This window comes from Penicillium cataractarum (genome assembly GCF_028827025.1).
Source record: "Penicillium cataractarum strain IBT 29864 chromosome Unknown utg000009l, whole genome shotgun sequence".
Classification (NCBI taxonomy): Eukaryota; Fungi; Ascomycota; class Eurotiomycetes; order Eurotiales; family Aspergillaceae; genus Penicillium; species Penicillium cataractarum.
The window spans coordinates 3,858,608-3,874,259 of record NW_026622745.1 but is presented as its reverse complement, the minus strand read 5'-3'; the positions used below and the strand labels follow the sequence as shown (position 1 = coordinate 3,874,259).

The 15,652-nt window shown below is 51.4% G+C and overlaps 7 protein-coding genes across 7 annotated transcripts; 5 read left to right on the top strand and 2 right to left on the bottom strand.

The window, feature by feature from the left end:
* Positions 1-76: 76 nt before the first annotated feature.
* N7496_012007 (cell division control protein 14) lies at positions 77-1,015 on the top strand (the record flags this gene model as incomplete). Its single annotated transcript, XM_056704920.1, has 2 exons — positions 77-326; positions 405-1,015. 2 exons carry the CDS (start codon positions 77-79, stop codon positions 1,013-1,015), a joined length of 861 nt encoding a protein of 286 aa, XP_056550880.1.
* Positions 1,016-1,903: 888 nt separating this feature from the next.
* Positions 1,904-2,839, top strand: N7496_012006 (class I SAM-dependent DNA methyltransferase; the record flags this gene model as incomplete). Its single annotated transcript, XM_056704919.1, has 2 exons — positions 1,904-2,005; positions 2,063-2,839. The coding sequence occupies 2 exons, from the start codon at positions 1,904-1,906 to the stop codon at positions 2,837-2,839; spliced, it is 879 nt and encodes a 292-aa protein (XP_056550879.1).
* Positions 2,840-2,938: 99 nt separating this feature from the next.
* On the bottom strand, positions 2,939-3,947 carry N7496_012005 (putative mitochondrial outer membrane protein (Sam35); the record flags this gene model as incomplete). Its single annotated transcript, XM_056704918.1, has 3 exons — positions 2,939-3,334; positions 3,409-3,648; positions 3,711-3,947. 3 exons carry the CDS (start codon positions 3,945-3,947, stop codon positions 2,939-2,941), a joined length of 873 nt encoding a protein of 290 aa, XP_056550878.1.
* A 468-nt stretch (positions 3,948-4,415) lies between these two features.
* On the top strand, positions 4,416-6,229 carry N7496_012004 (copper fist DNA-binding domain-containing protein; the record flags this gene model as incomplete). Its single annotated transcript, XM_056704917.1, has 3 exons — positions 4,416-4,549; positions 4,610-4,770; positions 4,824-6,229. Coding segments are annotated over 3 exons (1,701 nt in total), but the record flags the coding sequence as incomplete, so codon positions are not given.
* Positions 6,230-6,642: 413 nt separating this feature from the next.
* N7496_012003 (ribosome biogenesis protein URB2) lies at positions 6,643-11,160 on the bottom strand (the record flags this gene model as incomplete). Its single annotated transcript, XM_056704916.1, has 2 exons — positions 6,643-11,076; positions 11,143-11,160. The coding sequence occupies 2 exons, from the start codon at positions 11,158-11,160 to the stop codon at positions 6,643-6,645; spliced, it is 4,452 nt and encodes a 1,483-aa protein (XP_056550876.1).
* A 265-nt stretch (positions 11,161-11,425) lies between these two features.
* On the top strand, positions 11,426-12,144 carry N7496_012002 (MICOS complex subunit MIC10; the record flags this gene model as incomplete). The annotated part of the gene is made up of 3 exons (XM_056704915.1): positions 11,426-11,500; positions 11,655-11,805; positions 12,095-12,144. 3 exons carry the CDS (start codon positions 11,426-11,428, stop codon positions 12,142-12,144), a joined length of 276 nt encoding a protein of 91 aa, XP_056550875.1.
* Positions 12,145-13,291: 1,147 nt separating this feature from the next.
* N7496_012001 (nucleobase cation symporter-1 family protein) lies at positions 13,292-15,331 on the top strand (the record flags this gene model as incomplete). The annotated part of the gene is made up of 5 exons (XM_056704914.1): positions 13,292-13,391; positions 13,555-13,625; positions 13,688-13,937; positions 14,012-14,736; positions 14,795-15,331. 5 exons carry the CDS (start codon positions 13,292-13,294, stop codon positions 15,329-15,331), a joined length of 1,683 nt encoding a protein of 560 aa, XP_056550874.1.
* Positions 15,332-15,652: the final 321 nt, after the last annotated feature.

The following is a 15,652-nucleotide window of genomic DNA, read 5'->3' as shown; positions in this document are numbered from 1 at the left end:
TTTATTTCTACCCTTCCTCTTCCCTCCCACCCCCACTTTCTCACTCCACCCTTTATCCACGGTTACACACATCCTCATGGAGACTCTTTTGGCACATTCATTCGACTATCTTTCCTCATACGAGCCCAGCAAAGTCCGCAAAGGATTGCGCCAGGTCGAGGGCCTGTTGGCACAAATATGCCTGTCTAAATCAAAATGTACAGCCGACCGGCGCCGCTCATATTTGGCTACCGAGGCTCAACCGCCTCCCAAGGCGCTGGCCGAATTGCGAGATGATCCGGCCTTCAGAGAATTCTTCAAGCTACAAGAAAGCTTCCAGTGGAATGGTGCGCATTTCCTTACACTCGAAATAATGATCACTTCTGTCTCATTTATACTAACATCCAATCTTTTTTATTTTCCAGTCGCCATGCGCCTAGTGTCCTGTCTCGAGCATTTACTCGGCCGTGGCAGCAATGGCACAAACGACATGCTCATCGTCTGTACCCTCGACCTAATCCAAGGCGCACTCCTCCTCCACCCACCCTCACGCACCCTCTTCGCCCGCGAAATCTACATGAACCTTCTCCTCGACCTCCTAGACCCCATCAACTGCCCAGCCATCCAATCAGCCACCCTCCTCACCCTCGTCACCGCCCTCCTCGACTGCCCAGCCAATACCCGCACCTTCGAAGACCTAGACGGCCTTCTCACGGTAACATCTCTGTTCAAACAACGCGCCACCTCGCGAGAGGTCAAGCTCAAGCTAGTGGAGTTCCTGTACTTCTACCTCATGCCTGAAACACCGATTCTGGGGCCGGGCGCCAGTCCGCCGGGTCTGCAGCGCAGCCCCAGCAAGATCTCCTCACGACCCATGTCTCAGAGTTCACATACCTCCGCAGGGCCGGGCAAGATGATTCGTGATACGCGGACGACGGACGAAAAGCAGGCTTTGTTGGGCAGGTATTTGAATAATGTGGAGGATTTGGTCGAGGACCTTAAAGAGACGGCTCCGTTTGGAGCGACGGTTTACTAAAGAGTAAACTGTGGGACATTGATTCTGATTTTTATGGCGATGATAGGCAGGTCCTCCTGCCATGGTGACGAGACTGCGACATGACCGCATTGATGTGGTTGCCATTCGATATTTTTTTTTCTCTTCTTTTTTCCTTGGGACTCTTTCCTTTCTCTTCTCCTCGTTCAGCCTTTCTTCTTCCTTCGATTCTTCACGAGCTTTTATGTTCCGTCCGGTACGGCGTGATTATGTGGTCAAGACCTTGATGCTGCTTTCCCGCTCCCTGGTTCTTTGTTCGATTTGGGACTTTTTTTTCTCTCTACCATTCTATAACTCTCCTTTTTCCTTGGCTCTTTCTTAACTCCTTTTCTCTTTTTCCTACCGGAATTGTGTCGACCTCTCCTTGGGGGCCCCCAAGCCCTCGTTTTCTTTACTTGTCTTTAATGGCGACATGATAATGTATGATTCTTCGAATTACTTCTTCGACCTACAATGGAATTGAAATTGACTCAGAAGCTTTCCAATAACCATTTCTCTCTACTCTGCAACCATCCGTAGAAACATGGCCTTTCGTCCAATTCTCAAGTTGCCCATTCCAACCTCCAAGACAACCCTAATTTAAGCTTATCTCGCATCTCCAGACCATCGTCAGTCCCGCTGCGATAACAGTGCCGAGGTATTCTATTTTGTTGGCTTTGAGTCACTACCCCCATTAGGTAGATAAAGTGACAGAATGAGTCAATCTTATATTCGGGGTCTACTTTGGGACCGGTCCGAGATGTGGGGTGAACAAAAGTCAAATCTAGTGTGACAAACTTCGGAAGTATATATCTCCACTCCCCCCCTCTTGAACGGACACTTGGAGCATCAGATCTATCAGTATCTTTATCACAGTCTTACGCCAAAGCTATGAAGACTATCCAGGAATTGTTGGCTGAAAAGCCTAATACTGATGATCCGCAACCGGTTCAATATGTTGGAACGGTGGAGGCGTATGATAAGTGGGCGGAGGTACGCATTCAACAGCCTTCCAAGACTATAGTTGATCAACACTAACTTGTTTAACAGGTCTACGATACAGATGGGAATTTCCTTCAGCGTCTTGACACGATCGAGATGCGTGTACTCTTGCCCCAATTCCTGGACCGTGTGTATACCCGCTTCCAAGCCTCGGGGCAATTGACACTGTTGGATCTGGGATGTGGTACCGGGCGGAATACGATCCAGCTACTCGAGGCACTGGCACAGTATCAAAAGGATACTACTTCCATGACCAAAGTCGATATGGTCGGTCTCGATGCATCCCCCGGCATGTTGGATGTAGCACGATCCGCCATTCACTCAGCGACTCAGCGAGAAGATCTCAAGGACAGCCCTGAAGTCTCCCTAGACACTATCGACCTACGCCACCCTGCCACCGTGCGGGCGAATCTACCCCCATCTCTACAAAACGCCGGCGCAGCCGGTGTTATTTCCACGCTTGTACTGGAGCACATTCCAGCAAAGGAGTTCTTCGAAGCTGCGTCTGCCACGATGCGGCCCGGCGGGTATCTACTTGTCACCAATATGCATGCGAATATGGGAATGCGCAGTCAAGCTGGGTTCACGGATCCGCAGACCGGGGTTAAGATCCGGCCGACTAGTTACTGTCACTCTGTCTCGGAGGTGCTGACAGCAGCCGAGCAGGCTGGATTCCAGGTGGAAGATATAGTTGGCGCGGAGGGTCAAAATGGAGTACTGGAACGGGATGTGGATGAGCAATTGGCCGAGAAATTAGGTGCGCGGGCCAAGAAGTGGATTGGTATCAGGGTGTGGTTTGGGGTATGTTTCAGCAAGAAAGCATGAACGTGATAAGAAAAAAAATGGAAGGATCCCTCAAATAGTCAAGTGATCAGAGGGGAGGATAGTATTTTCAGTCACTTTTTGTCGCTCAATAATACATGTCTAGAAAAATCGCAGTAGTCTTTCCCGGTGTTGTACAAGATTGGTGTGCTGTTTGAGCAGCTGTGCCAATCGGTTATGTTTCCATCCCATCCCCTCGTCCAGGATCAGATGCGTGTAGGCAAATACCGTGGCATCGAATAGGCCGGGGTTTGGCCGGCCGAAGAAGTGCTCGTCCTCGGCGAGTAGGGTTGATAGCGCCTCGAATGCATTCTGTGCGTCTCCCTCCAGGGCAGCCACGTCGATATATTGAGAGGTTTTGAGGAGCTCGTCCCGCGCAGCTTGTTGGAGCTGAAATCCAAGGGCGGCCCGAACGAGGGAGGAGGTTGTTGAGGGGTTGACGTAGAGTCGTTGCGCCACGGCCTTGAAGTTGTCGTCATCTAGATACATCATGTACAGCTTGGGGGGTGTTAGCAGGGTTCAAGATCTGAACATAGTTCCTATTGTCTGAGGTGCATAGAAACATAACGTACCCAGGCATTGCGTATCCGATGATCCAAAAGGGATGCATATACTTCGAAGCGCAGGTTCAATTGCTGTTCCTCTTCGCAGTGGACCTGCTCAATGGCCCATTTTTGTAACTTGTGCGAGGGGATTGTGACCGCTGCATCGGTGGGGAATGCTGGGAGGAGGAATGGGAGAGCGCCAGTCGGCGAAGCATGATTGTTCGAAGGAGTGATCTCGAAGTCGATCCCGACAAATTTCAAGTACGCCTGTGGACACCGTGTGAGCGACAGCTGTTCCAGCAGAAGTTGTAGATCCACTACCGACTAACCTGCCACTTAAGACATTGGGGGTTGAACGAAGGTCGCCCACGTCGCGCACTCGCTGCGTCGCTAAAGACAAATAGCTGGTTGTCCGCGCGCCCGGACGGAGTCCGTTGCGGCAAGTCGTTGGCAGGGTACGTGGTCAATGGGAACCGGTCGAAGAGTTGTTTGATAGGAGGCGGGACTCTGAAGAAGGACGGGGTATTCCCATCCGTCTGCGGGCCCTCACTGGCCTGTGGTGGCATTGCGAAGCTTTCGATTGTTGATCGGAGCAACAAGGAAGCGGCCTCGGCGAATGCCAACTTGTCCGCGACGCCAAGCCCAATGCGGCTTAGGTAATCCGTCACCTCCCCGCATCGTTTTCTTCTTGTCTTTTCGCCGTTGAAACATCGTGCAATCACACGGCCCTAGCATTCCGATCAACCCTCCTCCCTCGATTCTCCCTCGTCGCGTTATCCCCACGGTTACCGTTGGACTAAAGTGCTCGTTCCGCTGCGCAAAATCGCCGAAACGTAATCGACTTCCACCGAAGTTCCGCCTGACCCCGCTCCAAAAGCCGATAGATCTGACGACCGTCCTGCACATGGCTTGAATACTTGGTTCCTCTACAAGGGATCTGCAACGTCGGAAACGAAGTCGGGTTGCACAGGAAACTTTGGAGAATAAGATACCTGCAAAGGGCATCTCAAGTTCACGCCAAGCCCGTGGAATAGCGCTTGCGCCAGCGCGGACTCGGTTATCGTCATTCGACGATCATCTCAGCGTCTTCCCGACTGGACCCTGCCCCTTCCGAATATTGGTCAATTACAACCATGCCTCTCGATGAAGAGGGGGCCAAGTGGTCTTGGTAAGGACGTCTCTATAACATTATTTCCTGAATATGCTACTGAGAAGACTTTAAAATCAGCGAACCATGTATTCGCGGCCATCGATCTTCAAAATGCCAGCACTTCGACAGACTCATGATGAAAGTGCCCAAGGCAGGTCGCCCTTTGGCCAAGTGCCCTCATCCCAAAGGGACTTGTAGCTGTCAAAAAACCTATGCCTTCATGGTCCGGATACCTAAAGGTAGGAGTTTACACGCAACCGACTCGATTGACTCATTTTTAACACGCTTTTAGGCTCTAGCTGCTTGTGTCGACCAGTTTACAAGGTACCCGCAGGCACAAGCGATTCATCACAATCCACTCCAGTGTCCATGGCCTCAGTGTCATCACCTTCGTCTGGCAAGGTCCAAAAGTCCGGAAGGAGACAGAGCAATATTCAAGCCACCCCAGAGAGCATTGCCAAGGCCTTGGAAGCGATGCCCGAGAATCTCAAGTTTGAAGACGGGGCCTTTAACTATTTGGGAAATCTTCCTTCCCACAAACCGGAGCCAGATGATTTCAACGACACCCGCGCTCGTCAAGCTGCTCCTGTGCCCCAAAGATCCACTAACACTACGAATGGATCTAGCTGCTGCTCCCAGAAGCCGCAACCCCCACCGGTTCCACCAATATCATCGCAAGGCTCTGGTTCTTGCTGCAGTGGGAAAACACAGGTTTCCAATTCTGTCGCCGAGGGCGTCTCCAACGCGCAAGGACCAAAAGTAAACCAGCCAACATCATGGAACGACATGTCTTACATGAACTTCTCGGCGCAGCAGATGCCCTCCTGGCAGAACTCCATGACCTCGGCACAGCAGTCATTCATGGCACCCTTCGGAATGTCGAACTCTGGGGCTCAGTCATTCTACACGAACGGATACACAGGGAACGGGTCTTCCACGTATTCGAACTCCATGAACGGGCTTGGAATCACGCCACCTAACATGACACCATTCACCATAAACCATTCTCAGAATTCTGCTTATGGATCTGTCAATCTCAGCAACGATGCCAGCCATGACTGCAGCTGTGGAGATGACTGCCAGTGTCTAGGCTGCGCAGCCCACCCCTTCAACAACACCACCCGCCAACATGTTCAAGAAATGGGTGTCATGATGACATTTGATGGAGACGAATCAACACCCGACTCCATGGCTAATGCCTACAAACCTCCAACTTTCCCAAGAAACACCGCAACGACTCCAATGAACTTCTTCATGCAACAGGCGCAATCAATGGACCATGGAATTCACCAAAGTTCTTATGAGCCATATTCCGACCCCAACTCGGCTATGCCCAGCGGCTACTCGTCTCCTCTCCCCGCGGGGCATCACTTCAACCAACAGTTGATGCACCCATCCGAATACTACACAATCGAATATCCAGTTGGAATCCCGAGTGCCTGCTCAGACGTGACGGGCAGCTGCCAATGCGGCAACGACTGCAGCTGCGTCGGCTGTCTCACGCACAGCGGGCACAATGGTGTCGCTCTTGAGGTCCCAATCCCAGACACTCCTGTCACCACCGCCGCGCAAAATGTCTCTTCATCCCACGGCGCGCCGACGACGAGTGCTGGCAGCCACACTTCTCGAATTCCAGTCCTGGAAAATGTTTCGATGCCCTGTCTCAGCCCACGCACGTTCGAAACATCCATGATATGATTTTAGCTGCTGGCTGGCTCGCTATTACGATTCCTCTTTTCACCCTCTTCCTTCACATTGTTCTACATTCGCATGATTTACGATCTTCAATGATACCCCTTAGATATCTCTACTCTAGACTGCTGCTGGCTCGAAGTCAGCCAGCGCATTTGCTATTTTGAATGAAAGTTTTTATCCTTGCTTTCCATCTACTGTCTTCATTTTTTCTATTCTGTTTTCGATTCGAGCCATGCTTCTCCTACTTCATTCAGCTTTCAATACTTCTATTATCAAAGTCACGTTCATGAAGATGAATTTATCATCAATGCATTCAGGGATATCATGAATCTATGGAGTACAGGGAATGTAGGTATGGTACAGAAGAACAGAAAGCAAGAATGCGACCAAGTCACCCAAGACTCTCAAGGAAATGATCAAGCCTTATTCCACTTTCCAAACTTCACATAGTCATCATAAAGAGACTTGAACACAGCACGACCCGAAGCATCCAGACCGGCGTTCATCGCACGCATAGACTCCCGGGACATCACATCCAGCGCCGCATACAGACCGGGCATCAGGGCGGCCTTCACATCCGGAACCAACGACCCACGCAACGAGCATTGCGCATACGCCATGATCACGTATTGTAGGTATTGGCCAGCGATGCGCTTGGCTTTCTTAGTCTCATCGGTCAGAGTCTCGCGAGACATGCCAGGCTGGGAGCGCAGCACAGCGGAGACAGTCGGGTCACTGAGGGAGGTAAGGAGACGGGTGAAATTGGATGTGTGAGAGGCGTCGAGGGGAGCGAGCCAGAAGGGGTGGGAGATGACTGCGGCGTGGTTGGAGCGTGAGCGCTTCCGAGACCGCGCAAAGAGACAGCCAAGCAGTCGCTGCATGGCAGTGACGACGAGGTGGAAGCGACCGCCGATCTTGATTCGCTGCAGACCCAGGATGATGCTCATCAAGCGACACAGGCGGGTGTAGATAGTCGGGGCATACTCGGGTGAGATACGCGGGCCACTCTTTGAGGCAGCGGTAGCGATGGCAGCCAACATATCGTCGACGTTACACTGAGCAATGCTGCGAGTGTGTACGCGGAGAAGGAGTGCCATAGTCTCGGCGGTAAAACAGAACTGATCGATTGAAGTGCTGTGGACGAGAGCCTCTGCGAGAGACTGGCTGAGCAGGGAGAGCTCGCGAGAAACGGGACTGTCCTTGTCTTCGACGGGCTGGAGGGAGATGACCGCAAGATAGACCACAAGAAGTCGATATGCTGCCTGCTGACCACTGAAGCCGAGCTCACGGATCTCTTGAATTGCTTCACTGACCTGTTCTCCAGTCATTGAGCGGAAACGCTCGGTGGTGGCTCGAATGAATAGCTGTTGATCCTCGGCGTAGAGCGACTGGAGGGCAAGGGTCTCAGCGCATTGCAGCACCGGCTCAGTGGCCTTCTTCTCGGATCCCTTGGTAGCCATTAGGCGCCGTCGAATCAGGCGCGACGGAGCGGAATCGACTGACATCTCCATGTAGCGCTCAAGCTTGGAGAGGAACTTTTCGACCTCGATGTTATTGGTCGCCAGATCCTCAAAGTCTTCGAGGGCATCGATAGTTTTGATGAGGGTGATTGTCTCCTCTAGCTTCTGCTTCCTGCACTGATCCTTGACGGATTTCATATCTGCCAGCACCAAGCCAAACACGCGTTGACGGCAGGATGCCAGCTCATCTTCAGGGAATGCCTTGGCCAATTGCTTGCGATGAACCCAGAGTTCTGACAGAGACAGTCGAAGTAGGAAACAAGCCATGGAATCACGGTCAATTTGACGGAGCTTGGACGCCTGTTTGGAGACTCTGGAATAAAGCTTCTTGAATGTCTCATATCGATCATCCTGTGATAGAACCAGCAGCTTGGCAATGACAGCACGATAGAAGCTGCGGAAGGCCTTCATGATTTGTAAATCCAATTCAGTGCCTACCAGGGAGATGGCGCGAGCCTCTGTCCAGATCGGCTCCCAATCGCTCGTAACACTAGCATCGCACTTGGGCATAGCTGCGAGTTTAGCCATCATGGTCAAAAGGCCAAGAGTGACCTCGGTAGCAGTGTCCTGTTGAATAACGACATCGTGGAGTTTGTCCAAAAGGCTGGTTCTCAGACCACGGGTGATCAATGCAGCAGGGATTCGCTGCATGCTCTCCACGTAGAGACGGCGATTGGAAACGTCATCTTCGATGCTCTTGGTGAGCAGAAGAACCAAATCAGGTACAATGAATGGCACGTTGAGCAGATACTCGTGACAAACAACACTCGCCCATGCTTGAAGGAATCGCGCATTATCGGCAACTGTCTCCAAAGGCAACGAGGACGAGTGGTACTGCGCAGCAGCAAGAGACATGAGCTGCTTGAACAGGCTCGACCGGTATTCGGGCTTGACCTTTTCCCAGGCATCAGGTTCCCTCACCAGCGCCAAGGTGTAAGCCAAAGCCAGCGTAGTTGATGAGCACAGAGTATCGATCCGGCCATCCCAGGGAGCCTCCATCGAGGCTTGAGCATCCTCCGCTGTGACGGATGAGACCAATTTCGTCACATCCTTGGAGATATCAGCGAATGCATCCAGTTGTTCATCACTGGGCTTTCCCGTGACAACCAACAGGACAAACCGATAGATTTCCCATGACTCCAGAGGAGCAAGTGGCACTTTGGCCAAGTTCTTCTGATTGCGGTGAAGGGCCTTTGCACCAACGCTCACGAGAGGCTTCGTAGCCTTGTCAAGGACACTACCAGCGGCGAGCAAGTTGTTCTGCAAAAGATTCCGCACGAACCGCCACAAGCGCCAGCGCCAGTGGAGCGTTTGCTTTGACGACAGAGTAGACGTCAAGGTATCAAGGAACTGTGCCAAAGCCTCCTCCGAATCGGCCGTCAATACCTTGCTTCGGAATGTGGCCTCCATCACAACGAATTTTGCATATGATTGTGAGGACTCGGAAATCTTCCCATTTTCATCCCGAGTTGCCGTTGCGGCAGTCTGCAGCTGTGCGGCAAAGTTGATGCCGGTAAGTGAAGTCCGGGCCAACTCAGAAAAGACATCGCACAAATCATCATCTTCCCAGACAGAGAAGAATGGGAGATCCTTGTTGCGGACGCGAGCTTCTTCCAGGATTACAAGCTGGTTATGCCAGACCTCCATGAAAGATGTCAAATCTCTCGCGCCTGCAAAGCCCCGTAGAAGCGGGATAACGACGTCATTCTTGATTGTACTGTAGTCATTTGAGTTCTTGGAAGAATCACTGCGCCATTGCAGCATGATCTTGTCAAGTAGCGCATCCAGCAGCTTGCTTGCATCACGTAGTCCCGAGTTGGGCAGGAAAACATCAACACCAAGGCTGATAACTAGAGCTGTAACATTCCACTGAACCTGCTCTAAGCCTTGCTCAAGGAGACCGGTATAACCGGCATGGGTAAGGATGGTCTGCAGAGACAGACCGACATTTCGGTCTAGAGCAATGCGCAATAGGTCCTCCAACACGGAGACAAACCTGGCAGAGAAGGTGGCGGGCTCTTCCTCCTTTGCGGTGGAATAAGCTAGCTCTGCAACAGCCACAAACAAAGTCTCTAGCCAAGGAGCTTCGTGTGTCTGACGTCTGAAATCATCTCTTGGGACGGCGCGCACTGCATTATCGAACAGCTCGGGAAGGAGTTCGATTGATCGCCACGAAGGGTGGAACGAGCGATTGGTAGACTTGGCAGGCGTCATTTGGATGGCTGAAAGTTCACCAATGATGGGTCTGAATGTATCAGTCACTGGTTTGACCGAGCTCCAATCTGGTTCTTCCTTGGAGTAGTCAATGCCAGAACCGCCGCGGGCAAAGAAAGCCTCCCGAGCTGGAATCAACACATGAAGAGCGACAATACGTTCGATTGCATGTAGGAGATGGGCCCTCTCGTCAGTGTCGAATGTGACGTTTCGAAGACAGAGTTGAAGCCGGAGAGCGTGAGAGAAACAAGACTTGGCAAACCATTCATGGCTTGAGGTGTTGTTCGTATCGTCTTGGCGGTAGGATCTTGACTCCCATAGTTCAAGCATTGCTGGGAAGACAAGTAGTAGGTGCTGGAGATCGGTTGTCCTACCTGCTTGCGAGAACTGCATTACGGCAACGGCAGCCAGCTGAAGCGACCTGCCCAGCAATCCTGCAGCTCCCTCGGGCTCCCCTCTGAGCGCCAACTTGAGGTGCGAGTTGGCCACTTCATCCACGCCAAGTGTGCGCTGAACCAGAGTCGCAACGCCATAAAGGCAGTCCAGAGCACGAATGAATGCAAGGAAGCACGAAGCGGGGTTCTGCGGCGTCTCGTCTAGGTCCATAGACTCGGTATCATTCTCCCCAACAACTCTCTTCCTCTTCGTTCCCTTCGTGCCTCGAGGTTCCTCCTTAGCGGGACGCACGTCCAAAGTGTTGCTAGAGTCGGACTCGAAATTTGAGGTCGATGCACCGCTTCCCAGCGTCGTAAGGATGTCATTCTCCAAATCCGTAACCGTGTCGCACAGAATGGAGAAGAACTTTTGGTCTTTCAGAATTGTCGCCAAATTCTTGGGCGAGATGAAGCCAATGAGCTCTCGCAGTAACAGGAATGAAGCTGGATCCACGCGGTAGTTTTTCCCAGTCCGGAGCCTCTTCAATAACCAACGGAGCACCCACTCCTCCTTGGGAGTGGCCTTTGACTGAATTTTCGCATTTCGGTGTGTCTCCGGGTGACTCTCACAGGTCTTGAGGTCCACACCGAGGATCTGCGCGGCTTCGTGAAGTTGGGTAGTTGGCGATGCGCTGCTACCTTTTTCAAGGCGGAGGAGCGCCTCTTGCGACGAGCTCGAGGGCTGCATGAAACGAGAGTTAGATACCAGTCAGAATGGATAGAGTACAAACCAAGAGTCTGAACTTACCCCCGCAAGCAAAGGCATCTCGAAAACCAAAGGAAAACGCCGATATGAGGGGTTGGTCTACTCGAAAGGAAAAAAAAGTGACCCAAAAGAGAAAAATATCGCGGCGAAATTCCCCGACCGCCTTTGCCCGACCTTCACTCGTAACTCCCGACTCCTTGCACTTTGCACCTTCCGACAAACAACCTCTTCAATTCACCCTCCTTATTCCACTGTACGCTGCTCAATCCATGTGAAGCTATTTCCTCGATCTAACTCTAACCCATGGCTGCCTAGATACTTCGCAATGGCCGATTCCAGCGAGACCCGGCCGGTCGCGCGGGCTACCAAGCCCGTGAGCGAGGCTCTGCTTAACGAGAAGGTACGGACCGACCACTGAATTCTACAACCTACACCGGCTTTATCGGAACTGTGTCTATGTCAAATCAATTTTGGAGAGACAGACAATTGCGCTCGCTGGCTTTCGGCCATATCGGACAAGAAACAATGGGCTAATTCGTTGACTGCTTGTATAGTGGGACCGTGCCATTTCTTCGATGATCATCAAGTCCTCCCTCGGTTTGTCCTTCGGTGTCGTTTTCTCCGTTCTTCTGTTCAAGCGGAGGGCCTGGCCTGCCTGGGTTGGCCTTGGCTTCGGTGCTGGCCGTGCCTGGGAGGAGGCTGACGGTATGTTTATTATGCCTTCAGTTCATGATGTCAAGTTGCCCAAGGGTAGGTAGTCTTGCATGGATCCAATCATTGTCTGCCGCTTCTGGAGTTGCTCTTGCAGCACCAGAATTGTGGTCCATCTTCCAATTAGCTCACTGCAGAACCTATCTCATGATGGTCTGGCCACTCTGAAAGCTTTGGAAGTTAGATCCGCACCACCGACAGCTGTGATAGGACTCCTTAAGGCTTATTAAACTTGGGCGACTAGCTTTTTTTCATGACACAGATAAGCTAACGGACGGTACAGCTTCTTTCCGCCGGGGTGATTCTCCCATCAGAGATGCTCTGCGCCGGTAGAGAAATACCACGGCTTCCCATCGTGTACGATACCTTGTACAGAAGTCAAATGATTGGCAGGCAGAAACCAAACAATTTTTAGATCAGTTTTTCATCATTGCGGCCTAGCGGTATAGTAGCTTCCACAACTTGAAAACTGGGGGAGGTTTTAGCCTCGAGGATGAATTCTTTCCTTATCGCGCCTGTATCCTTTGTATGTTGCCCAAAATTGGTAGAATATAAGTTCGACTATTAGAGTTGTTCCCATCCAGTGGCGTTGCTGAGCTTGACAGCCCGACAAATCATCTCATCGGTGCTAGATTGAAGAAGAATCCCATGATAATCGCAGAGATAACCCTTGTGTTGTATAAGGCGATTCCAATACATGGAGAAAAAGGGGTTAAAGAGAGGAAGTGGGCATACCTCGGTGAACAATAGACCTGGTCTATAGACCGAGTAGACTCAGATATCTGAATCCCCTATCATCAAGACAAGAGTAGGAATCCAGGAGAGAATACACCATCCAAGTTCAGCCCACCAACCACGTGACCCTCGATTTACCATTACTCGATCTCATCGAGTCAACTCCAACCATAATCTTCAGCCCCAGTTTTTCCCTCGATGATTAGATACGCGCCACTCCATGATATCCGCCAATCATCAAATCCCATCTGCTTGCGGAGAGCCAAAGTGGAGCCCGTTTGCACCCGCGTTATCGCAAGATAAACCTCGTCTTACTCGACCACCTCAGGCAATGGGAAATGATAGGCGTATTACCCCAACGCCCCTCCGTGCTCGACCCTCCACAATCTTCCAAGCTAATTCAAGCAGATAGTAACCGGAGACTCACACATGGCAGACTCGGGCCAAAGATCGTCCCACTGGGACTCTTCTGATTGCTCCCCTCCTTATCGCAACCCTGACGGAGTGGAACGGGGATGCGACGCTCCCAGGATCCGGATCACCATCACCCATGCGACTTATTATATCATAGTTTCCCCAGGTCCTTGACCGGGATCTTCTTGGCCTAGCAAATATCATTTCTCAAGTTTACATCACTTCATTTTGCCCGTTGGTTGATCCCGGGCCTTGTTTTTGAATTCTGCTTCTGCTTCTTGCTCCTCAGCGATTTGTCTTTTGCTTCAAGTACTTTCCATTGACCGGCATCATGTCGAAGCTCAAATGGATTCTCAACAAAGCGGCGGTCTCTAATGAGCCGGGGCTATCGAATGCCCAGATGATGTTGACAAACGACGATTTGAGGCCAGGTGAGCCGTTATCGGAGCTACTTTCGCTCGTTCCCCACGCCCGTGGCTACCGTTGAATATGGTCCTATATCGACGGCCATTCTCTTTTTCTGCCAATTTTAATGGCATCCAATATCTTCTATAAGACCAGTTAGGTTAACCATTGTGTATTTGTGAACCGCAGTCGAACCCGAACGTCGTCAATGGAGATGGTTGAACTATATCGCATTCTGGATTGCAGACTCACTGAACATTGTGAGTGCCGCGGCCCTGGATAGTACGCCCGAATTTGGAAACATGTCTAACCTTAGCCCCAGAACACATGGATGATCTCCTCTTCCATGATCGTCGATGGCCTCTCCTGGTGGCAATCATGGCTCTGTGTCTGGATTGGATATTTCATTGCCGCAGGCTTCGTTTGTCTCACCGGTCGCATCGGTGCCGTCTATCATATCTCCTTCCCAGTGACCGTTCGAGCATCCTTCGGTATCTGGGGTTCTTTTTGGCCCGTGATCAACCGTGTTGTCATGGCCATTATCTGGTATGGCGTGCAAAGCTATATTGGAGGTAAGACACTTTACCAGACATTCCAGGTCATCATAGCATATAGGCCATTATACTAATAATCGCATCCTTTCTAGGTGAATGTGTGACTTTAATGATCGAGGCGATTTGGCCCAGCTACAAGAATCTGCACAATAGTCTTTCAGCCAGCGCTGGCATTGACACGAAGAATTTCCTGAGCTTCTTCCTGTTCTGGCTCCTCTCCCTCCCAGCTCTATGGTTCCCAGTTCACAAAGTGCGACACTTGTTCACCGTCAAGGCGATCTACTCTCCCATCGCCGCAATTGCCTTCTTCGCCTGGGCCATCTCTCGGGCACACGGTATCGGCCCAATCGTCCACCAGGGCAGCACCGTCCACGGCAGCACGCTAGCCTGGGTGTTCGTCAAGGGAGTCATGAGCTGTATCGGAAACTTTGCAGCACTGATCATGAACGACCCCGACTTTTCGCGCTTTGCCCGAAAGCCCAAGGATGCCTTGTGGTCTCAGCTTCTTACCATCCCCATCGGTTTCGGAATTACTTCTTTCATCGGTATCATCGTGTCCTCTTCCTCGTCGGTTATTTACGGTGATGCGATCTGGAACCCGCTCGATCTACTCGGCAAGTTCCTCGAAGGGGCCAGCTCAGGTCAGCGATTCGGTATCTTCATCATTTCAACCGGCTTCGCCCTCGCACAGCTGGGAACCAACATCTCAGCCAACTCCGTCTCCGCCGGAACAGACCTGACAGCCCTGATGCCACGGTATCTGAACATCCGCCGGGGCAGTTACATCTGCGCCGCCATCGGTCTAGCCATGTGCCCGGTATGTGCTCACACACCCCAACATTCCTGTTCCAATCAATACTAACAATCACGCCTAGTGGAACCTCGTGGTAACATCCAACCAATTCACAACCTACCTCTCCGCCTACTCCCTCTTCCTCTCCGCCATCGCCGGCGTAATGATCTGCGACTACTACATCGTCCGCAAGGGCTACCTGGACATCAAAGCGCTGTACAGCGGCCGCAAAACAGACCCCTACTACTACACCCTAGGCTTCTCCTGGCGCGCCTACGCCGCCTACTTCGCCGGCATTCTAATCAACATCGTCGGTTTCGCCGGCGCAGTGGGTCGCGATGTCCCCGTCGGCGCGCAGTATATCTACAACATCAACTATTTCACCGGCGTGCTGGTTTCGGGTGGGATGTACTGGATTCTTACGCGTCTTTTCCCGGTGCCGGCGACTAGTGATCGGTGGAATGAGGTTGATATTGATGTTGATGATTATGGTGTCGCGTATGGACAGCCTGTTGTTAGTGATGAGGAGAATGCTGGTTATGATCGTCGGTCGATTACGGATTCGTTGTCGCCGGATGAGCAGAAGAAGGGGGTTCATACTGCTGCGAAGAGGATTTGAGCGGCAAGGGTTGTTTGATTGGATTTAATGAGCGTGATATCTGGGGCGGTTCTTTTTTACGAGTCTAGTATCTTTGGCTCTGGGGTTGTTTATGATGTGGACTTTCTCTGCGTATATACCAGATTACAAGAGCTTGGCCTTGGACTTTATGATATGATGACAATTGATGATCATTTGATTTTGAAGCTTGTACCTGTAAGAACTTGTAGTGTCCAAATGCCTTCCAAGTGCCCCTTCCCGAAGGTGCGATATACTGTCTCTGGGAGTCACTAGTGGAAGAACAGTTGCTACATCCTACATCTACATCGAGAAAAAAGATTT